At 38.6% G+C, this 23,190-nt stretch overlaps 1 protein-coding gene across 3 annotated transcripts in view; it reads left to right on the plus strand.

The window, feature by feature from the left end:
* Positions 1–381: 381 nt before the first annotated feature.
* The window catches only part of LOC110076474 (uncharacterized), a 28,004-nt gene continuing 5,195 nt past the window's right edge, over positions 382–23,190 (plus strand). Inside the window, exons 1-8 of one of the 3 annotated variants that reach the window (XR_013543354.1) lie at positions 382–541; positions 1,666–3,062; positions 7,496–7,617; positions 8,364–8,452; positions 8,748–8,824; positions 12,330–12,473; positions 19,141–19,201; positions 20,532–22,144. Coding sequence is in view for 1 of the 3 variants with exons in the window: in XM_020788639.3 (XP_020644298.3) it covers positions 1,666–3,062; positions 7,496–7,617; positions 8,364–8,452; positions 8,748–8,824; positions 12,330–12,473; positions 20,532–22,144 (3,442 nt within the window). In the remaining 2 variants the exon portion in view is untranslated. The remainder of the gene's footprint in view (positions 542–1,665; positions 3,063–7,495; positions 7,618–8,363; positions 8,453–8,747; positions 8,825–12,329; positions 12,474–19,140; positions 19,202–20,531; positions 22,145–23,190) is intronic. The other 2 variants (XM_020788639.3, XR_013543353.1) reach the window with 2 other exon arrangements.

The following is a 23,190-nucleotide window of genomic DNA, read 5'->3' on the forward strand; positions in this document are numbered from 1 at the left end:
CCAACATGAACCTGACACAACTCCGGGAGGCAGTGGAAGATAGGAGGGCCTGGCGTGCTCTGGTCCATGGGGTCACGAAGAGTCGGACACGACTAAACGACTAAACACACACGCTAGCAGTTTCATGCTCACGAGAACTCATGACAAATAAACTTGTTAGTCTTAAAGACGGCACAAGCTTCTTTGTTGGTTTTGCCGCAACAGACTAGCAAGGGTACCTTTCCAAAAAAAACCCGAGTAATGTTATTATGTAGCGGAAACTCTCGTAGAAGGAAATCCTACATTTTTTGTGTCGGGCCGCTCGGAATTCTGGGACGTGTAGTTCGTAGTTGTTGTTTAGTCGTGTCCAACGACAAGCCTCATGCATCCTTTGACAGCAGCGCGTGCGCAGCCTGGCTCTGGTCCGCCATTTTAGACGTCATACGTTGCGCGTATCGGGGGGGGAGGTCTGGTGGGCTTTCGCTTGTTTTGAGTTGAGAGAATGGCGGTTCCTGCTTGACCTCGGGGTCCCTTGGCGAGCCAGTGGCGTTTGTCTGATAAGGTGGGCGATTGTATCAGGCGAGCAGGGAGTTTGGCACAGAGGGGCACAGTCGGAGAACCACGGGGAGGGAAGGCTTTTGAAGTATGTAGGATGAGGGGTGGCGGAGGGGGGGACTTTGATGGGGGGAATCTGCGGGGAGGGGGCTGGTAGAAAGGCTGTTCTTTGGGGCCACATTCTTCTGTGTGAGGCCTCCGCTGAGCTCCTCGTGAGGGAAGGACGCTGCTCAAGTTAGGGTCGAAGTCGAGTGCGGCTGGCTGGCTGAGGAAAAGGGCTGTCGGGTCGAGGCGAAGGGAAAGCGACAGCTCGAACTTGGGAAAGGGTAGGGAGGATGATGGGCACAACACGATGTGAATGAAGCGTGGAGCGTCTCCTAGCCTTGTCGGGCAGCAGGTGGGAGTCCCACTAGAAAACAGCAGGCTTAAAATAGTTTTTTTCTGACTCAGCCTCTCATTTTCAGACTCTGAAGGGAGGCTTTAAATGTATTAAAGATGGCAGTGGAGTATCATGTTCGTAGGATAAGTTTAGACTACTGTTCATGGACTTCCCATTCTTTTTGTTAATATTCTTATTCTGTTGGTTCTGCAGTGAGAAAGATAACATGTGTAGTAAAAGATGTAGTATTTGTTAGTTAATTTATTTATTCATTCAATATCTATATTGCCCGTCTGACTACCAGGGCTACTTCTGGTAGTTCACAACCTGTAAAACAGGCAGACTATAAAAAGCACTAAATATAATAGCTATATGAAAAAACAAAATTAAACATATCAGTCCACATACATAAAAAACAGCAAAATAACTACAACTAATTTCAAAAGGCCAGGTGGTGGTGGAACAGATAATAAAAGTGCTGAAAAAACCCCTGTGTTATGCTGTTACTAACAGTAAAATGCAAGGGTGGCTTGATTCTAAAAGCATGTTGGTAAAATGAAAAACAGATTTTAAATGCAGGCTGTTTTTAATAACTGTACAAGGCCATCCTAAATATGTTTACCCAGTGGGGTTTACCTGCAGGTAAGTGAGTGTACGATTACAGCCTTAAATGATGAAATGAATCAATTGTAGCTAGATCTTGGAGATTAGTAATTGACATTATGCTGTAAACACATTATTTTCTTTTTAAGATGCTTCATGCTGAACAAAAGCCAAGATACTTCGAAAGTCAGGATGTATCAGAAACTGAGCCCTGCTCAAAAAGGATAAAATCAGCGGACGAGCCTTATGGTAAATCCTATGATGCATTGCAAAGACTTCATGAAGAAGTACATATAACAAAAACCCATAGTGGGTTTATCCCATTGTCATTATCTGATGATTATGATGATTGCGATACAGAGACAACAAGACAGCAAGAAAGAGAAACTGCAGTCCTGGACCCATTTAACAGGGCAGTTGCTAAAACAGAGCCTTCAAATTCATTAAGCAATACAGAGGTTACAGGAAGTAAATGCCATCTTTCTACTGATAATGCTGGAGTTTATAACAAAGAAAACAATGTGGTCCAAAAAGATAAAAATGAAGGAGACACTGAACTCTATAGCACAAGCAAAGCATTTATTGGACCTATTTATAAAACTGAAGCTGATTGCCAACATGATGAAAGAAATTGGAGTATCGATTACAGCTGCCAAAATGTGTCAAACACAAAATTTGCTGGAAAGTCTAAGAAGATGCCACCACAACAAGCTCTCCCTTGTCATGTACCTAAAATAGAAGATGAATTGTCACAATTCTATAGTGAAATTGATCAGCTTGAAAGTAATGAAAATTGTTTGGATGATAATTTACAGGAGACTGAAACAAATTCACATGGGCAGCCTGTGGAATACAATAAACCTGACAGATCATTTTCTGTAAACTCTCAAGAATGGCCCTGTAGAACACCACCTAGTTGGAATAATGGTCAGTGTTCTTTCACCAGTCCAGATGTCCATTATACAGGCCATGAACAGTATCCCTCCAGTGACCCAACAATTTGCAGAAATAGCAACAGACAATGCTATAACAGCCCCCAAACCATATGGGAAACAAAACAATTATGTAATAAACAGGAAGGTTCTAGATTTTGGAATAATTCTATGCCTGAGTTTAAGCCTGGTTGGCAGCACACACATCCGTTTATAACACCTTATGGCTCCCCATCTCCTCAGTACATCCCTCATTTTAATTTGCAGGAGCCAAGTTCTTCATTTCATTCAGCTATTTTCTGTCCCCCAAATGCTGGACCATTTAAAAATGTCCCCATTAACATGAACAGCTCAGCTGATCAAAATAGTGAATATACTAGCTATTTTGGTACTCACTGTGCACAGACATCCAGAAATGGTTATAATGTTCCTGATAGACTTGCAGTTAATGGTTTCTGTGAAACCCAAACAAATCGGAAAGATGTTAAAACTTGCTGGACTGAAGGATTGAGTACTGGTTCTCAGCAGTTTTCCAAGAACAGATTATGTGAATCACAGAAGTTTCTCATACTATTAAGAGGTCTTCCAGGCTCAGGGAAGACAACATTGTCTCAGTTAAGTAACTAATGACTTAATTTAAAAAATGAAATGTCAACATTTTATATTGTAGGTACTCTTCCTGGAGTTAAGTGTTTAATACAGATATGTTGAAACCAGTTCAAATCATGCAAGATGGTCAAGCAGAAATTGTTGATAAATTGCATGTTAATATGTGCCAGTAAGAGGCTTCACTTTTTTCAGAAGTAACGTTTGTGATCACAGCATTATTTGCATGTTTAAAGTATGGTTTTCCTTGATTCTGAAAATTTCCAGTTTGATTTTCAAGAATGCTAGTATTAACAAAGAAAAGTGAAGATAGAAATATCCTATTTTAGTTTGAGCTTTACAAGTTAAGGATCTTTGTGCCTTGGGTTCAAATCTCAATTTGTTTGGTCTTGAAGAACCTTGTTCGTGATACATATACGGTAAAAAGATTACAGTACCTGCTGTTGAATTTAAGAGTGAATGAAATATGCATTGTAAAGAGTGTTTGTATAATTTTCTCTTGATAGTGGCATCATATGAATGGCAGATGTATGTTATTATCAGGTTTCCAGGTAATTGCCAGTTGTATGCATTTTGGGCTTCATGTAGAAGCTAATAATGACCTTATATAATCATATCAAAGCCTAAGACTGACTATCATTTACACAGGGGTCTCCAAACTTTTCACACGGGGAGCCACATAGTATATTTTTGAGGGCCGAAGAAATGCATGTGCGTACATGTGCATGCACTCCTGCCCACCCACCCACCCACCCACATGCACTCCTGCCCACCCACCCACCCACCCACATGCACTCCTGCCCACCCTCGCACATGCACACACGGGCTGGATAAAAAGGCCAGGCGGCACAGATGTGGCCCGCGGGCCGTACTTTGGAGACCCCTGATTTAGCATATGATTGATTGGTTATACAAAATCACATTAATTCATATGGTTATTTACTTATATAATGAGCAATATCTAATAGGTTGACGTGGTGGTGCTGCAGGTTAAACCACAGAAGCCTCTGTGTTGCAAGGTCAGAAGACCAGCAGTCGTAAGATCGAATCCATGTGATGGAGTGAGCTCCTGTTGCTTGTCCCAGCTCCTGCCAATTTAGCAGTTTGAAAGCATGTAAATGCGAGTAGATAAGTACTGTAGGTACCACCACGGTGGGAAGGTAACGGTGTTCCGTGTCTAGATGCGCTGGCCATGTGACCATGGAAACTGTCTACAGACAAATGCTGGCTCTACAGCTTGGAGACGTAGATGAGCACCGCGTCCTAGAGTCGGACACGACTGGACTAAATGTCAAGGGGAACCTTTACCTTTATCTAATAGGTCTACGTACCTGTGATGAATGGTCAAGTTCTTTAGATTGTGACTGTGAACTCCTCATGAATTTTCTTACGAGACAAATATTTCCATAACTCATATGGACAGTGGTTGCTGTACTATAATTTAAAAATTATTTTTCTTGTTGATTATAGTGGAAACATTCTATAACAGATTTTGAAGGTCATTTAAGTTAATATAGGAAAGAATCTATTTTTTCTCCAAATATTTGTGTAAGAAATGTATAGAGAAGAAACAATTGTGTTACAGGAATATGAGAAGCAGGCAATAGCCTTTGGTTTAGCATACTGATTCCTTTTGGAATATCCATGATTATGCTGCCGTAGCAAGAAAATGGGCAAGGCTTGAAAAAGCCACTCATCTGTGATGAGTGAAAAACGCTGCTTGACAGGCCACACTCTCTCTGTTCCTCCCTCCCGCCTTGCCGCCTTACCCTCAGTCCATGCCTCTCTCTCTCTCTGATCCTGCAGTCCTCCCCTCCCCATTGCAAAAGGAAAAACAGCCCTCTTCTCACAAGAAGAGAGTTTGAGCAGCACATAGATATATAGCTCTGCGAGAGAATGTAGAGTAGTCCCATGCTGGAAAATATGGAGATTCCCTGCTCCCAATTTCAGCCAAACATCCTGGCTTCTTAAGTGGCCAGGCGCTTTTGCTTTCAGTTTTATTTTTCCTGAAGACATTCAAAAGAAAGGCATTCAAAATACAGTGGTGCCCCGACTTACGAAATTAATCCGTATTGGACAGGTGGCCGTAACTCAAAAATGTCGCAAGTTGAAGCACCATTTCCCATAGGAATGCATTGAAAACAGATTAATTCGTTCTGGCCAAAGAAATAAAATCCCAGGCTTCCTAAGCTGCATGCGCTACCCTCTTTATCCTCTCCCTGCTGCCCTCTGCCTCCCATCCCCGTGGGGACAGGAGGCAGAGGACAGTGGGTGCAGCTTTGGAAGCCTGGGAGCCAAAAGCTGCCCCGAACTCCACGCCGGGTGCTGGCTTCCCGGGCATCCAAACCCCCTCCGCAGGGACAGGAGGCAGCGGAGACAGGAGGGAGAAGGCAGCAGGTGCAGCTTGGGAAGCCGAAAGCCGCCCCAACCTCCACGTCTCCAGGAGGCAGAGGACAGCAAAGGGGGCTTGGACACCCAGGAAGCCGGTACCTGGCGTGGAGATTAGGGTGGCTTTTGGCTTCCTGGGCTTCCAAAGCTGCACCCGCTGCCCTCTGCCTCCCGTCCCCACGCCAGGTGCCGGCTTCCTGGGCTTCCAAAATACAGGCACCCGGCGTGGCAGTCAGGGCAGTGTTGGAAGCCCGGGAGGCTGAGCCTCCCTTTTCCTAACCATTGGGGCGAAGAAGCAGCCTCTTCGCCACCAATGGTTTGAATTCTCCACCTTTTTCCCCCTGCCTTTTTCTGTTCGTAACTGGAAGCTCCGGCCACAAGTCGAAGCAAAATTTTGTGGCCAGAGCTTTTCAGAACTCAAAATTTTCATAAGTAGGGATGTTCGTAAGTCAAGGCCTCACTGTACAAACTTCATGACCCCACAGGCACACAGGTAATAAAGCAACCCAAGTATGAGGGCATATCTATTTTGGGTTTGTTCGCATTGTTATGTAGAAAGTGCCTAATTTAAATTTAAACATAAATTGCAAGGCTATAGTCCGGTCATGCTGATTGGTGAAATTTTTCACTGATTGGTGAGACATTCTAAAAATTTTCAAGCTCTGAAAATGGGAATATTAATGTGGGGAAAAACAAGATCTTTGTATTTATGTATTTATTTATTTGATTTGATTTGCTGACATGCAAGTATCACATTATTATAGTTATCTTTGAATGTCCCTTATTTTTCTGAATTATTCAGATACAGTGGGGTCTCGAGCACAGTTTTAGCTGCAGTACAGCGTTTTAACCACTGCGCCACGAGGCTCCTTTAATCTGTATCTGCTCTTTTCTGTCCATAGAAACTAATGAGAAGCTGCTATTCCGCCTTCTGCCACTAGAGGGGGATATTTTTTATTTTTTTTCCCTTAGGTTCAGGAAAGGAGGAGGAAGGCAGGGAACAGTTTGCAAAGCACTTTAGAAATCTTTTTTTTTCAACGCAGCCAATTTAAAATCATGTTTTAAAGCACGTTGTGCTGATTTTTTCAGCACAAAGACACACAGGCAGGCTTTTTAGGTGTTGAGCAAGCCTCCCAAAGTCTCTTCAGAGCCAGCCGATCAGCTGATAGGCAGGGAGAGGAGGGTGCAGGAGCAGGGGGGGAGCACAAAATGGCTGCCAGGCTCCCTTCTGGTGTGGGCTTTTAGCTGTTTCCTGCTCTTTTTCCTCCTGTTTGGGAGCTACCAAGGCCTGGTAAGTGACTTTCTTTTATTTATTTTTAAGTTTCTGACCCTTTTTACCCGTCCAGAAGCCTCTAAGAGGAGGGAGGAGGCACTTTTTTCCTGTTCGTAACTCGAGGGAAGTTCGTATGTCAAGTCCTTATTTCCCCTATAGGGCGGGTTCGTAAGTTGAATTGTTCGCAAGTAGGGTCGTTCGTAAGTCAAGACCCCACTGTACTACAGGATTTGAGCTATGATTTTCAGGCAGAATTTACCAGACTGGAGTAGTGATATTGTATTAGTGGTTATGAGTACTGACTGTCCCATGAGTATATTTTAAAATGTTAATACAGTAGTTAGATGAAGAGACTAAGTAGTGGTGGTGGATGATCCTGCACTGCTCCAGCTCTGAAGGCAAGTACAGATGACACATCAATTGGTTCTAAAAGGGTAGACAGTCATGACTTCTGTGGGATAACTACTCTGCATTCGTTCAACACAGGAAGATAAATGAGGTGTGTCAGAATGCAGGGGTATGACGTTAATAATTAAGCAATTCGATGTAATAATTAGACGAGTCTCAACCAATGCAGTGGTCTGAAATGTCTGTACAAATTCCATGTGCTTCAAGGAAAATGTGCATATAGTGGCAGAAATCAAAGTCTTAAATATGGTGATAGCCTTAGAGTGATTGTTAAAAATACCCAGGGGAGAGAGAATGAATATTTCAGCATATTTCTACTTCCTGAATGTACATTTGCCTTTCATGTAATTATCTTGCTTTTTGCTTTAACAGTGTTCTGCTTGGTCGTGATGGCATTGTATTTAGCACGGATGATTACTTTTGCCAGAACAATGGATGCTGGTCATATAATATTGCTCAGCTTGGTGCTGCTCATGACTGGAATCAGAAGAGAGGTTTGAATTAGACTCATTGATGTAAACATGTATCACAGTGATAATATAGATTTAACAGTAAGAATTCCATGCAGGAATTCACTTCATAACATGTGATGAATTGGTGGGTTATTCCCGTAAGAGAGGCTTTTTTAGTCTTAGTTCCAAAGGGCCTACAGTCGATCTAAGGTGCTCAGATGCAGTACAAGAAAGATTTTTGTGCCTTTGACAGTTGCAAACATTTTGAACAGATTTCCTTCATCCTTCCTCTTCATGTTCCATATGAGTGTGGAAAGTTACATTTCCTAAAATAATTTTTTCCATAGAGGTATCAGACCCTACGATATTCTGAACACAGTAATATCACTGTCAAGCTAATCAAATTCATAATGTGGTGTACAGGAGATGGTTTCTTTCATTTTCTAAATGTAGCTACAAATAAATGCGGAATATGAAAGGATAAAGTAATATTGGCTAGCTACATCTTTTTGCAAAACACACTTTGTCAGTGCCCCACAAATCCTCACAGAAGCCACTCAATTTGCATCACCTGTTCTAATAGTCTTTTAAGCAATTGTGGGTGTTGGAGGGGCAGGAAAACAAGATATATGAATTATTCATTTTTTAAAAAAATCCATTTTGGAGAAAAACTGGATCTTAAGGAAGTGAAAACTGATTAAGAGGTGTATAATTAAGTTTTACTACTTGAAGCAGATACTTATTACAAGTGTTGTTTATATAATTGCATTCTGTAATCTTTATTACAGCAAAACAAGCAATGGACCAAGGAAGATCACCAGTCATAATAGATAACACAAATACACAAGCCTGGGAAATGAAACCTTATGTGGAAGCGGTAAATAATGAAGTTTTCCTTTCTTATGAGGAGGCACTTTCCTACCTGTACATAGGTTAATCACTTCATTGTAAGTTATAATCTTCATCTTAACATGATCTCTGTAAACCTCTGTAAATCATAAGCCTTTTTTTTTTTTGCTGAAGCTGCAAACTGGTGTTTAGTATTTCTTAACAAGACAGTCTAATACATGTCTACTCATATGTAAGTCACAGGTATAATTCATTGTCGCTTTAATCAGAAAATCCATTCTCTGTCATTTTTCACTTTCTAACAATACATTTTGTTTGGCTAGGCTCTAGAAAAAGGCTACCAAGTGGAATTTCATGAACCAGATACATGGTGGAAGTTTAATCCTGAAGAATTAGAAAAGTGAGTTCATTTTATTTTCTTATTTGGGAAAAAAATATAAATCGGTGCCTGGATCCATTGCAACTATTCCCTCGGCTATTTTTCCTTTTGTATTTTTTAATATTTCTGAAACATCATAAAACAAAACAGGAATATTATTTTATTTATTATTTATGTACTTAAAATATTTACACCCCGTATTTCTTCTCAAGGGAACCCAAAAAAAGTAGGAATAGAACCAAGAGCTTTGCATAACTCATGGCATGCAGATGCTTATGCATATCTTGGGAGTATAATCTGCTAAAAATGAAAATATAAGTGCATTTTGTAGTTTATATTTGCCAAAGTATAATTTTGTAGAAAGGAACTTTGCTGCTGCCACCACTTCTTCTGCAGGCAAAAGTACAAAACTGCTCCGGAGGGATGTGACATATGTGATTAATAGCATTAATTTCCCTTTTTATGAATAGTATTTGTAGTTACATTATTGTTTGATTGGATTTCACCTAGTATTTATAGTTGTTGGAAGAAAATAGCATATATTTTCATATATATTAAAATATATATATTTCATATATATTAAAATACTGTTTTACAGCAGCTAACATGCAGCCAAAGTCTTTTTGTGCTGGTAGCAGAATTCTATGAAAGGGCAGCCTAGGTTTTTGTGTAAGGAGAGACTACAACCTGGGAAGAGTCGCTAAGGACATCCTGTCGTGTGTTTCCGAGTGTGATGGTACTGAGAGAAAAGCTTCCTCTGAAGATTTCAAAACCTAGGCAGACTCATACAGGGCACAAGTTCCTTCAAATAATCTAATTATGATTGGCACTTGGAATTCGTTGAATTGACTCTTAGTTCTGGTACCATGAAATAGTGAGAAAGGAGAGTCCTTATCTACTTCCTCTCCATTAACTTTCTCATGTTCCCTCGCCTTAACTTGCTCCAAATATTGCCCCCCTTTCCTCAAATAGGAACTGCTTTAGTGTCTTAGTCATTTTCACTGCCTTTTTGTGTATATTTCTTGTATATTCTCCAGTTTTACGGTACAGTGGTGCCTCACTTAGTGATTGCTTCGTTTAACGAAGAATTCACTTAACGATGTGTTTCTTGGAGGAATTTTCCGCATCGTTTAACGATGTTCTCTGTGGGGGATTTTCCCTTAACGATGTCCGTTTTTGCTCATTTTTAAGTGTCTTAAAATGTTTGAAACCTGTGTTAAATGCTTGGAATCAGTAGTGCACCTTGTGAAACCTATGCAAACTTAATTTGGCTTTGTTCTGAGTCTTCGTTAATTTTTGGTGATTTTTTGTTTTCCCCATTGAAATCCATTGGATCAATGGATTTCAATGGGGAAAACAAAAAAATCACCAGAAATTAACGAAGACTCAGAACAAAGCCAAATTAAGTCTGCATAGGTTTCACAAGGTGCACTACCGATTCCAAGCATTTGAAACAGGTTTCAAACATTTAAAGACACTTAAAAATGAGCGAAAACGGACATCGGAAAATCCATTGAAAAGCATTGAAGCCGACTCAATGCTTTTCAATGGCTTTCCGATGGGGGAAACATTATTTCACTTAGCGATGTTTCCTATGGAGATTTTCGCTTAAGGATGGTAATCCGTTCCCATTGGAATGGATTAACCGGTTTTCAATGCATTCCTATGGGAAATGGTGTTTCACTTAACAATGTTTTCCCATAGCAATGTGTTTTTTGAACCAATTAACATCGTTAAGCGAGGCACCACTGTATTTTCAGAAGTCCAAGGGAAACATTCCCATCTTTTAGAGACCTGTCTCTGTGCCTGTCAACCTGATTTTTCTTACAAAAAAAATTCAGGTTGACACAATGTCTATAAACTGAAAAGCCGCCTTGTGTCTCTACTGGCCCCCAAGTATTTTTTTTTTTCAATTAAAAAATAGGGGAGGTGAGTTGGTGTAAAACTTGGAGGTAGGGCTAGAAGCAATTTTTTTTTCTAATGGGCCAAATGTTCTGCCCATTCTTCACTGTCCTCAAGTTTTATATCACCTTTGCCTCATGAAAAATCTGGTAAAACTCAAAAGTTTGTCTTATTTGTAATTTTTAATGGTGTAATAGACCTTCAAAAAGCAATAGCCAGCCAGAACTGTTAGTTTGTTTTTAATAAAAACAAAACTGAGTTGGAATTTTCAAGCTATTCACAATAATGTTAGCATCCCTTTTCTTGCCAACCAGTGCCAGTTCAGACTCTCATTAGCATATATGTGAAGTAATGAGTTTTTTTAAAAAATTATTTTATTTTTGCCTGCATTACACTGAACATTTGCCAACATACTATTCTTCCTCCAGTTTGAAACTATTCTTTTGGAACTTTCTGTAGTTGAATTTTTGTTTAATCACCCCTAAATAATTCAGTGTACTTCACAAACTTGTTCACCTCACTCCTTATCCTTACTTTGGTTTAGGGTGGGGCGGGCAAATGCATTTTTTATTTTAACACTCCAAGTCTCCATTTCTGTCAGTTCAGATTTCCTGGTGCTGCTAAGAAAGAAAGAAAAACGGCTTCTGGTTGTAAACATATTACACAGTTAATGCATACCTTTCCTTATTGCACATACAGTGGTGCATCTGGAGTACAGATATGTTGTAAAACAAGGTGTATGTTCCCCTTGGAATAGGCCTACGTTTGCTGTATCATCAGCATAAATGGTAGCAGCATGGCTGAATAAGCCATTATAGGGCAAAGTATGTGGACAATGTGATGGAACATTCCCAGTGAATTTTGGTAAATGAGGCAACCAGCCCTATGAAATTATCCTATGTTACTTTAAGAAATGTTTGGAAACTCTTTTGATTAGGAACATGCAATTACTCAGTCTATATGAAGGGAAATTAAGTCACACAGTAATACCGGAACAGCAAGTAATATTTTGGGAAACTAGTATTGCCTTTTTTTTCCACAGTGATTCATGGAGTGTCTTTTTCCTTGTTTTTAGTTTGTTTGACACAATGGCCTCTTTGACCACCAGATATGTGTTATATCTCTATTCAGAAATGGAATTCACCTGAAGTCCCTTATCTGTTCCTTCTGTTTTCTTGCTTTGGATTGTTACTTTGCTCAGACTAGCAGGCTGTTTACAGAGCTCCATGCTCATGGCAAAAATTAAGAAAAACCAACCAGTCAGTCAGCCATAGGGTGATAACCTCAGTTTCAAGCATCAAGCAGTTTGAGGCAAAATACCATAAATACACCCCTCTTTGCTTCTTTTATTGCTCCCACATAACTACTTGGTCCTGGATTGCTTCCAGTTTGTGTTGTTGGGGTTTTTCTTTGCTCTTAAGAACCACAAGAAAACTGCAGATATGAGGAAAGAGAAGCTGTTAATATTTCCTATTCAAAACTGATGCTAAATTGGATTTTCATCGGTGGGCTAGTAGATAGAATACGAGGCTTGGCTTTGACAAAGTCATTAACGAGATTTTGATAGTATTTAGAGGGATTCTGTTATGTTGCCCAAACATGAACTTAATTTCTTGTCTTGTAGGAGGAACAAACATGGGGTCAGTCGTGAGAAGATTGTTCAAATGCTGGAAAGATATGAATATCACATGTCAGTACCCATTGTCATGAATTCGGTGTTGCCTTTTCATAAAACTTCACAAAGGCCACCTCCACAAAGAAGACAGAGGTGGGAAGGCTATTCAGACTCTTGGAATAATTTCACTGTATCAAATAGCTGATAATAGTGTGTCTGATAACTCAGGGAACTCTTAACTAAGGCCAACTCTTTATTTTTAAAAAACCCACTAATTTAGTATGTATCTAAATCTGTTGAAATCAGTAGGCTTGAGCTAGCTTTACTAAATACTGAACAGCCATCAGACTATTCAACTACTTTCTTTCAAGGTTTAAATATTCTTAATACAGATAACTACTTGGAAATTGTTTATAAATGTAAATATTTAATACTAAAACAGAATGTTAAATAAATTTTTACATTTGTACTAATCTTGGTTTTAATGAACGTCTTTGTGTGGATATGCTATGTAGTTCATTATTGTCTTTTAACATGAGAGTTTTTGTCTATATTTGAAATTGCTGAGCAGTTTCTTTATGAACTGTATGGTTAAAAAGTATTATAAACATAATGATTTAAAATAAAAATACGTGCAGGTAACCAGAAGAATCTTCCTTAATATAGATGTTTAATTTGAATCATTTATTTTTGGTGCTTTTAGTAGCAGTAATGGTTCTAATGATTTTATATCAGTTATATTTCCGGATAATGTCAACATTGGATAAATCGAAGTTTTCATATTTTTATTTCGCTTATGTGGAAGTTTGTCTTTCTAGTGAGCTGGATAAATGGTAATTACAACTCAAAAGCTAAAATCTGATTTCTTTACATCTGCATGCAGCATGTAGTTTTACATGCTTGTTCTTGAGTTTTACTAAGACCTATACAGTGGGGTCTCGACTTAAGAATGACCCTACTTGCGAACAATTCAGCTTACGAACCCGCCCTATAGGGGAAATAAGGACTCGACATACGAACTTCCCTCGAGTTACGGACAGGAAAAAAGTGCCCCCTCCCTCCCCTTAGAGGCTTCTGGAGGGGTAAAAAGGGTCAGAAACTTAAAAATAAATAAAAGAAAGTCACTTACCAGGCTTGGTAGCCCCCAAATAGCAGGAAAAAGAGCAGGAAACAGCTAAAAGCCAACACCCAGAAGGGAGCCTGGCAGCCATTTTGTCATTTTCCCCTGCTCCTGCACCCTCCTCTCCCCACCTATCAGCTGATGGGCTGGCTCTGAAGAGGCTTGGGGAGGCTTGCTCAGCACCTAAAAAGCCTGCCTGTGTGTCTTTGTGCAGAAAAAATCAGCACAACATGCTTTAAAACATAATTTAAAATTGGCTTCGTTGAAAAAAAAAAAAAAGATTTCTAAAGTGCTTTGCAAACTGTTCCCTGACTTCCTCCTCCTTTCCTGAACCTAAGGGAAAAAAATAAAAAATATCCCCCTCTAGTGGCAGAAGGCAGAATAGCAGCTTCCCATTAGTTTCTATGGATGGAAAAGAGCAGGTACAGATTAAATGGTTTTCAATGCATTCCTATGGGAAATGCAGATTCGACCTAAGAACTTTTCCACCTAAGAACCACCTTCCAATACAGATTAAGTTCGTAAGTCGAGACCCCACTGTATTGTTTCCTAACTTTACAGTAATGTGCTATATGAAACTTGGTCTTTTTCTGGTTTAATGATACAGATTTGTTATGGAAAGAAGTTGCAAGTCTTAAACATGTTGGAAAAAAATGGAACTGTACACATAGATAGACACTCATCAGTTTTAAAAAAACATATTGTTTTACAATTGTGACACACACAGTACTTATTTCATTAGATGCTTGAGGTCAAGCTGGAATAGAGTATGTGCTAATTTTGGTTTAACCATGTAGTGAAATTCCAGTAGATGTTTGCCTCTTGTCTCACCCAGTTTTACATGCTCTTCTAGTATTGTCTGAGCAATCCAATGTTGGTGAAATACAGTAAGTGTCTTGTGTTCGAGCTTTACAGCTTTTGTTCAATTAAAATACCAAAATGCATTTGTAATCCATTAGGACAGATGCAGGGAACTTCTGGCCATCCAAATGTTGCCTATAACCCTTACCAGCCTCACTCAATGTCAGGGCTTGTGGGTGCTGTAGACCAAAACATCTAGGGGCCAAAGATTCCCCATCCCTGCATCAAGAATCTTCATTTGTTGGTTAACAGAATTGTTGGGAAATATCTGATTACATCTTTGTTTCTAAAATACATTTATTTACACACTGTTTCAATAGTAAATCTAATACAAAACATCAAGTTTTCCAGTCACTGATAAAAAAAAATAAAATTGCTTTACACACTGTTTGAAAAGGCTGACTTTGTGTTCTGAACATTGTATTTTGTGAATACATGTACATAACATGATTAAATCTCTTAACATCTAGAGGTATAAATAATACAGAAATGGCTTATTCAGTTCTATAAATTCTTTCTCTCATCCCTGGAGGCCATTGTCCTCAGATTCCACCACTGCTCTTCTAAGGGGTTTCTTAAGACCCCTCAAAATATGACAACTCTGCATTAGTCCTATCTGCGGAAGCACAGAGTAGTTCTCTCATAATGACAGGCAATGTTTTCTCTTATCCATGCAAAGAAACAATGAGTGGGCAAACAGGGGTACTTTCCTGCTCATCTGCTTCTCTGGAGACCACTACTATAAACATTTCAAATTTTGGCATTTTTTTGCATTAGTATATGAGTATATCAACAATCACATTTTCTTTCTTTTTTCTTTTTTTCTTTTTTTGTATTTGGCCTGACTCACTAAATTAAAGGAATGCTGAAGAAAAAGTAAACTTCTAAATTGTGGTCATAGAACAACTTACAAAGATATAATCCTATTTAAGTAAATATAATGTCTTATACGTTGTAGAACTCTGCTAACTAAATCACTGACAAGAAGAACGTTCATGTGAAAAACTTAAATGCTAACTTCCTTTACCCCTTCTTTAGTGCTCTTCAGAATGAGGTATGAAATAGTTTTACTGCTCCATTATGTTTAATTTACTGCTGATGTATTTCTGAACTACATTTAAAAAGCTTAAAATGCACAGTGCAAAGGCTGTTTGGCAGTCTTATTCTAGCAACAAGTGTGACTAAACTTGGATTCCACCTATAACTAATAAAGTATAGATCTCTACATAAATTGCATTCAGCTTGTTTAAAGAATTAAAGCCCTGGTGTTACAAAATGAGGAGAAAGCTGAAATGCAGAGAGCCTCTGGGTGGTCCCTTTTTGGGAGAAAGATGGGATAAAAATAACAAGAGGCTGAAATTAACTGTGAAATTGTGCGGTGGACTGGTGGTATGTTTCTTTTCATTTTGTTTTTGCCTCCACAGTCTCATACATTTATAGAGAACTTTCTCATAGAAAGTCCTTTCTCTATTATTTCACTTTGTCAGGATTTCATAGATATGGCACCTTTGCTTTGGTGAAAAGGGTCAATTAAGCTGCCTGTAGTAGAGAGAGGAGGGGAAGACTGTGCTTAGACTGTATCTGAACACTTTAGAGAGCTGCTCTACTAGGCTAGATTGACTTAATGGTATACCTTGGTTTCAGATAGCCCCACTTCTAGCTTGACGAACCTGCATGTTCTAAAAAGATCTAGGGGGTCTTCCAGATAAACATGCCTTTAGATATAAGGGACCACTGTCTGATTGAATATTGCCTCTTCCCTTGTCCTTCAAGAGAATACCAAGGTCATTAAATTATTTGCCAGTTCTTTAATTATACCTGAAAAGAAAGTAGTGTCTTCAAATTCTTATTTTTAAAAAATAAAATTATACAAGATCTAGCATATATTGCATAACACACCAGAGGTCTGTGTTTAAATTGTGCAAAATAAAAATATTTAAAATGGCAGTCCTGACCTAAAGATAAGGCAAAAGTTATCCTGTGTGTCTGGAATTGCAATGAGTGTATAGATAGGTCTTCGGCATGTTTGCAGAACTGTGTCAAAAGACTAATTACGAAGGTTTACTCTCACACATTCAGTCTAGGGTAACATCTTTAGGCTATGACCTTGTCCCTCCACTGTAGATGGCTCCCTGCCTATATGCAGCCACCTCTAATAATTACCTGCTTGCATATAGGGAAATCTCTGGGTCCATCCTTCTTTGCTGAAGCCAGTAAGGATTGCAAATGAATATCAGTTGTTCACTATGTATAGGACCACTGTGATATCTGGATCAGAGCAATTAAGGGAGATCTTTCCACATTACAGAATCTGGCACTAAAGCACTGAATCACCTATTTGACCCAACTATTTCTTAGTAACTAGCAATATTATTTTTTGAGAGGCACTTTTGTTTAGATATTTTCCTAACAGTCAATGCTTGCTCACTTTTGTTTCTTGAAGGTTTGCACTTGCAGAGCGTTCTGTTCCATGTATTGTCTTATTGAATTAAATAGAAGAAACTTAGCTGCAATCAGTTATAATTCAGAATCAAAGTGAGGAATAAATTCTGGTTAATTAATGCTTTGTGATTTTGTGTCCTGTTTTTAATGTTTACTACGAAATGTACATGTATGTTATGTTTAATCAAAATTTTATTAAATCTAAAATTTTGAATGATTCTTTGCTGACTAATTTGTTTAACATGTTGCAGTCCAGATGTCTTCCAGTAGTGGAGATAGTTACAAATATCAAGAAGTAACTTTGATATGTTACAAGTAATGCTTACAAAGATTTAATACTATGTATCTGTACCCTTTAATCTGTGCACCAGTATCTTGAACCAACATGCCTCTTGTACTTCCTATTCATCAGTATGATGCAGTTGTACCTTAGTGTATGAACGTGTCTTCCTTTGAAAATGAATTATCATTGTTCAAGAATCAGTTTTGCACTTCTTACTCCTTGCATGAAAGGAGCTGCATTATATTTAGTTATAAAACAGAATGACTTTTTGTTTTAATATTTCACTTCTCCCACTACTGAAGGATGAACAAACAAAAAAGTGCATGATGAAAGAACTGGGTGTAGTGAGGATAGCACCTTTGAATTTTTAAAGGTTTGGTGGCAATGAGAACACACAGAATATCTGATAATGCGGGAGAAAGAAAATCAATAGAGCCATGTAATTTCCTATCAAGAGGGTAGGGTATAGATATGAATAGTGATTGCTGTTGAGCTGGCCGCTTATTGTTTAATTAAGCAAAGCAAGACAGTTGAAGTTTAACGGTATTCAAACAAATATCTTGGTAGCTAATCAAACATTTTGGGTTTGGACTTCATTTAAGCAGATTTCCTTCCAAAACATTCCAAAGGTGATTACCAGGTGGGATGAGAGATGAAATATTACATCAAACTGACAAGACAAACTGAATGGATGTTGAACAGCAAACAAAAAAGCTCTGCATGATCTCCTGGGGCAATGAGTTCAAGCTGAGTCCTGGCACAGAGAAGTCTCCCTTGTTTTTCTGGTGTCACTGTCAGGAGGTTTAAGAATGTTCCTTGTTATGGTGATTGGCAGCAAATCCAGTAGCAAAGAAAGATCAATGAGTAGCCTTACATTGCAGGTCTCCATTAGACTTCACTGTTTTATTCTGTTTCAGAATAAAAATGGTATGTCTTGTAGACTTAACTTTTGGGGCATTCGATTTTATTTTCAGTACTTCATAATTTTTGAAATAATGAAATGAGCCACTTTATATCTTTGGGAGAGGGGCCGCAAATAAATAAATACATATTGTATTGATCAACCTTTTATTGATCAACAGAAACTATTTTCTATTAGATATATGTAAGATTACATTAACCATCTTAAAAGAATGGATGTGTGTTTTGTTTAAAAATGTTTTGCTTGAACTAAGGCTTAATTTTAGGAGCCTGTGCAGAGAATCCAAAACTGCAACTCTAATGGATCCCACTCCTGTCACCAGAGTGAGCAATCCCCCTTTCTCCTCCCCTATGTACCTTTAAATACTTTTTGGGAAGTCTAGGAAATCCTCTAAAACAGATTTTTTTTAAAAAAAATGTCCATTCTCCTTTGCTGAAGAAGATGGAACAAGCAAAATACGAGGCAGGGAATGGTGGAAACAAAAATCTGATTTCAAATAGGATGGAATACAAATGTGTATCATTAGATCTTGGCCCATGCGCTTGAGATCAAATAATCTGATTTTCATAAATTCCATGATTGTGGGAAATAAAATATTTTCCTCAGTTTGACTTCAAAGTAAAATGTAGGTTCAGATCAAGACAAATTCATACTGGTTGCATTCTGTAGTCTTACATAATAGGAAAAAAGTGATTAAAAATTGCAGGTTTTGAATTTGTTGTAGCATTTCTGAAATGCTGCAGGAACTAACAATTACTACCCAAGTATTTGTTTGTTTAACTTATTTAACATGTCTGTGTAGATAAGGCCAGATTCTGAGGGTTAGATTAGTTGTACCTTCTCAAGCATTGACCATCCAGCAGCATTAAGTAGTCACTGATAAAAGGTAATAGCACAATATAGTTGGGGCATAGTCTAGTTAGCTAAAGATATGCATTCCTTCTGAGTTACTAAGATGTAATTTAGCCTGGATAACAACCTTGCAGATTGGCTGTGCTGCTTTTAAAGAGCTCAAACATTCTTCTAAGCTCTTGGGGGCCCAATTCCAAGAAAGGAGTCACTTTTAATAAGGTGAAATGGTCAGTAATTGCACGTATATAATTTGAGAGCCACAACTACACTGGATGTTGAAGTTCTTCGGTATATGGCATCTGTATTTTCAAGCTAATTCTAATCTCATTACTGTTCTTAGACTTGCACCCTAAGGGCACCTGAGTCCTGTTGTCATTGCTGGGACACTGATTGAAACACAAGTGAGCTTTTCATATATGTTTGTTTCAAAGATTCAGAGCCACCTTGAAATACAGACTCATGTCCCTTAAAGCAGGGTAGATACAGAAGTTGTTTTGTGAGTAACAAACTATACAGAAATCTTGCTGCATAACTGCATGCATGTAAATCCTGACAATGTTGTCAGCTGTAGATGCTAATCTTTATTTTAAGGGTTTCTACCTACCTCAGGGAACCCTTTCAACTTTGGAAGGCCTTTGATAGCATTGGAGTTAGTGAAGTGGGGGGACTTTAATACCTGAAAATCACTGGTGTTAATCACCACTACAATTTTTGAGCAATAAGGGATTTCCAACCTTTGTCCCCAGGCACTCAAAAGAGGTTCCTAGAGAGTCTCAGAATTTGAGGGTGGGGCATATGAAACTTTAAAATAAAGATTAGTGTCTGTGGCAAACGACATCATCAAAATTTAAGTGCACACAATTGTACAACAGGATTTCAGTACGTCTCTGCATGTTTACCTAGGCCAGTGTTTCTCAACCTTGGGTAAACCAGGCGTTTTTGAACTGCAACTCCCAGAAACCCGGGCCAGCACAACTGGTAGTGAAGTCTTCTGAGAACTGCAGTCCAAGAACACCTGGGTTACCCAAGTCTGGGGAACACTGACCTAGAAATAAGTCCCACTAATTTACTAGGGTTTATTCTCTATTCAATTTGTTTAGGACTGCAGCCTAAATATAGAACCTCCTTAAAAACTAAATAGTGCTATATTTAATTCTCCAAGTATAATGCCTGACTTCAAAGACTGGTAGAATCTCCAACTTTAATCCATTTTTTAAAGTGTTAAGGGTGGAGGTGCACTCATTACAAAAGCCCTGTGCTTGTTCACTTGATAATCAAAAAGTAGTAATTAATGTCCAAGTATATACTGTTTTCATTATTCTTCCATTCGGTTTTCAAAGAGACCAAATTTCATTTTGTTTGTATATGTGGTAGTGGTGTCTTTTGTTGTTATGAACACTATCATGTTTTGGCTCAAATGCAAGTATCTGAGCCTATCAGTCCCTTAATTTGTTGAACTCCAATAGCCTGCTCTATGACTGATCAACCATTCCATTCTAGGTATCTAGGTGTTGGGCTTTAAGTACAAACTTGGAGGGAAAACTAAATTATTTAATAGTGTTTTTTAAAGTTTTGTTTTGCTATGATAATTATTTATTGAGCATGACCGCATAGTAGCTTGTTCATTCCACAAATAAACAGATTATAGACTAGACTCTTACCTGTGCAATTGATACTTTATCAATATTATCTTTAATAACTTGTTCATATTTAGTTCTTTATTCCATTTAGGGAATCGGTTGTGAAGAAGCCACACAGGTTCTACAAGACGAAAAAGAAGAGGAAACGAAAGAGGAACAAAAAAATGAAGGCTGTTGCTACTAAAGCAATAGGGAAAAGATCAGATGTGGACTTCAGTCCAAGTGATGACGACTCATCATGGAGTGGACAGGAAGATTTGGAAGATAATGGAAAATCAGCATTTGTGACTGGATATCCAACTGAGCATAAAAAGGAGAGTGTGGATGGCTTTGCTGAAGACAGTGGTCTAAAATACTCTGAGCTGCAAAATGGAACCTTCCTTGATAGCAGTATGATGGATTCAGTAGCTTCAGGCAATTCACTGAACACTAATGGTCTTGCAAAAGATAGTAATTTATCTCTAATGAATTTGCCGTCTGTTACAGATAAAAATGTAGCTGAACAATCATTTCAGTTACATGGGACCCAACGTTTAAACTTTGTAAAAAGTGACAGCAGTATTTTGGAGTATAACAATCAGAGTACTCTAAAACTGAGCAACAGTGGTACAGATAACTGTACTTCTGTGAGAAGTGCAGGAGATAAAGATAAAGCTGCTGGAGTTGTGCTTAAACAGGGTGTAGAAAGTAGTTTGTTAAGCCATAGGGAAGAAGTAACTGTGTTTCAGCATAAGGCATCACATAATATTGAAATGAATTCCTGGGCTTTCTTTTCTATTGACACACTTAAGAAACAGCAAGAGGCATACTCTGATGAAAACAAATGCTTGACTTGGCCTGAGGTCTTGCAAGTAATCATGTATGAGCAAATACCAAAGAAGGAGAGAAGATCCAAGCAGAACTTTTCAAAAATAACAAAAGAATTAAGTGATTTTAAATCTAGTAAAATATCAGTGGAACAGGAAGATGGTAAAATGTTACTTGAGAAAAGTGATATAAGACATTATGCAGTACCATCACTGTTGATGGAAAACACTTGCGCGATGTCATGCATTGCAGTAGGTGATTTTCTCACTGAATCCAGAACTAAAGCCAGCATTCCGTCTGATGCAACCATGTTAGCTTCCCCAAGAAAAAACAGAAGATGCAAGAGGATCTTTAAATTGGCCCCAAATTTTGATTTCCCAAGGCAGATTGCTGTCAAAAATGATAAGGAAATTATAAAGGAAGTCGGTATACTGATGAAACAAGAGGGAATTTCAAATAAAGAGACTATTACAAAGAAGGCAAGCCTTGGCTGCTATGGATTTTCAGCACAGTTTAGTTATGACACAGTAAACATTCAGATGTCCACTTCTGCTTCTGGTAAAGTTTCCTCACCTGGTGAACAACAGATTGTTCCTTTAAATCAAATTATGGAAACTGACACAGAAGAAAAGCAAGATAAAATACCTCCTGATGTTTCAACCATGCAGCCAGATATTCTTTGTTCCATTAAAGAAATTTCTGGATGCCTTATAGACTCTGCTGTGAAAACCTTAGAAAGTATACAACAATTTAATAAAACTGAGCAAACAGCACATTCCCAAATAAGAGATTATCAAAATCCTTTAAGTACTAATTCCAAGTTTTTGAGGCTTCCTTTATCACTAAGATTTGCAGTTCAACTTACAGAACTTTTTGGTTCTCCAGGAGTTCCACTGGGTAATTACTACTTTTCAGAAAAACTATAAATGAACAGTGTTGTATATTGAATAGTCATGCCACATAAGTGCAGTGGCATAAATTGCTGCACCATATTACCACTAGTTGATGATTTGGACTTTCTATTCATCATGCCCCAACCTGTGTGGGTTATGTGTAATAAGAGATACAAGAGGTGGCTTGATAACTAGTGGCAATTCACTATTGACTACAGTTAACACCACTGCACTTAATCCAGTTTAATTAACTAATAGGATTCTGGTCACCACTTGCTACAATTATTGGCATTATACTTTTCACTTATTAGTAATCAGTCAAATCATCCGAGTCCGTACAAAGGTAGTTTTAGAGGAGGTAACCATGCTAGTCTGTGCCAGCATATCAGGTTAAAACAAATTTTAAAAAAGACAAAAAAATATGGCACCTTAAAGACTAATTGCTATATTTTAATATGAGCTTTGGTGGACAAAGTAGAGGGATGTGGTGGCGCTGTGGGCTAAACCGCAGAAGCCTGTGCTGCAGGGTCAGAAGACTAGCAGTCGTAAGATCGAAGCCACGCGACAGAGTGAGCGCCCGTCGCTTGTCCCAGCTCCCGCCAACCTAGCGGTTCAAAAGCATGCAAATGCAAGTAGATCAATAGGGATCACCTCGGTGGGAAGGTAACAGCGTTCCGTGTCTAAGTCGCACTGGCCATGTGACCACTGAAGACAAAACGCTGGCTCCATGGCTTGGAAACGGGGATGAGCACCGCCCCCTAGAGTCGAACACGACTGGACAAAAACTGTCAAGGGGAACCTTTACCTTTACCTTTTGGTGGACAAGTCCACTTCCTCAGAGTGAAGAAGTTAGTACAGTGGGGTCTCTACTTAAGAACGTCCCTACTTAAGAACAATCCAACTTAAGAACAGCTCCATTTGCTAAATTTTGCTTCTACTTGAGAACAGAAATCCAAGATAAGAACAGGAAAAAAAACCTTTCCTGCTCTTTTTTTAACCTTAGGTCATCTTAGGTTAAAAAAAAAAATCTCCCCCTGGTGGTAGAGTACG

The sequence above is a fragment of the Pogona vitticeps genome, chromosome 3, assembly GCF_051106095.1.
Source record: "Pogona vitticeps strain Pit_001003342236 chromosome 3, PviZW2.1, whole genome shotgun sequence".
In the NCBI taxonomy this organism is placed as follows: domain Eukaryota; kingdom Metazoa; phylum Chordata; class Lepidosauria; order Squamata; family Agamidae; genus Pogona; species Pogona vitticeps.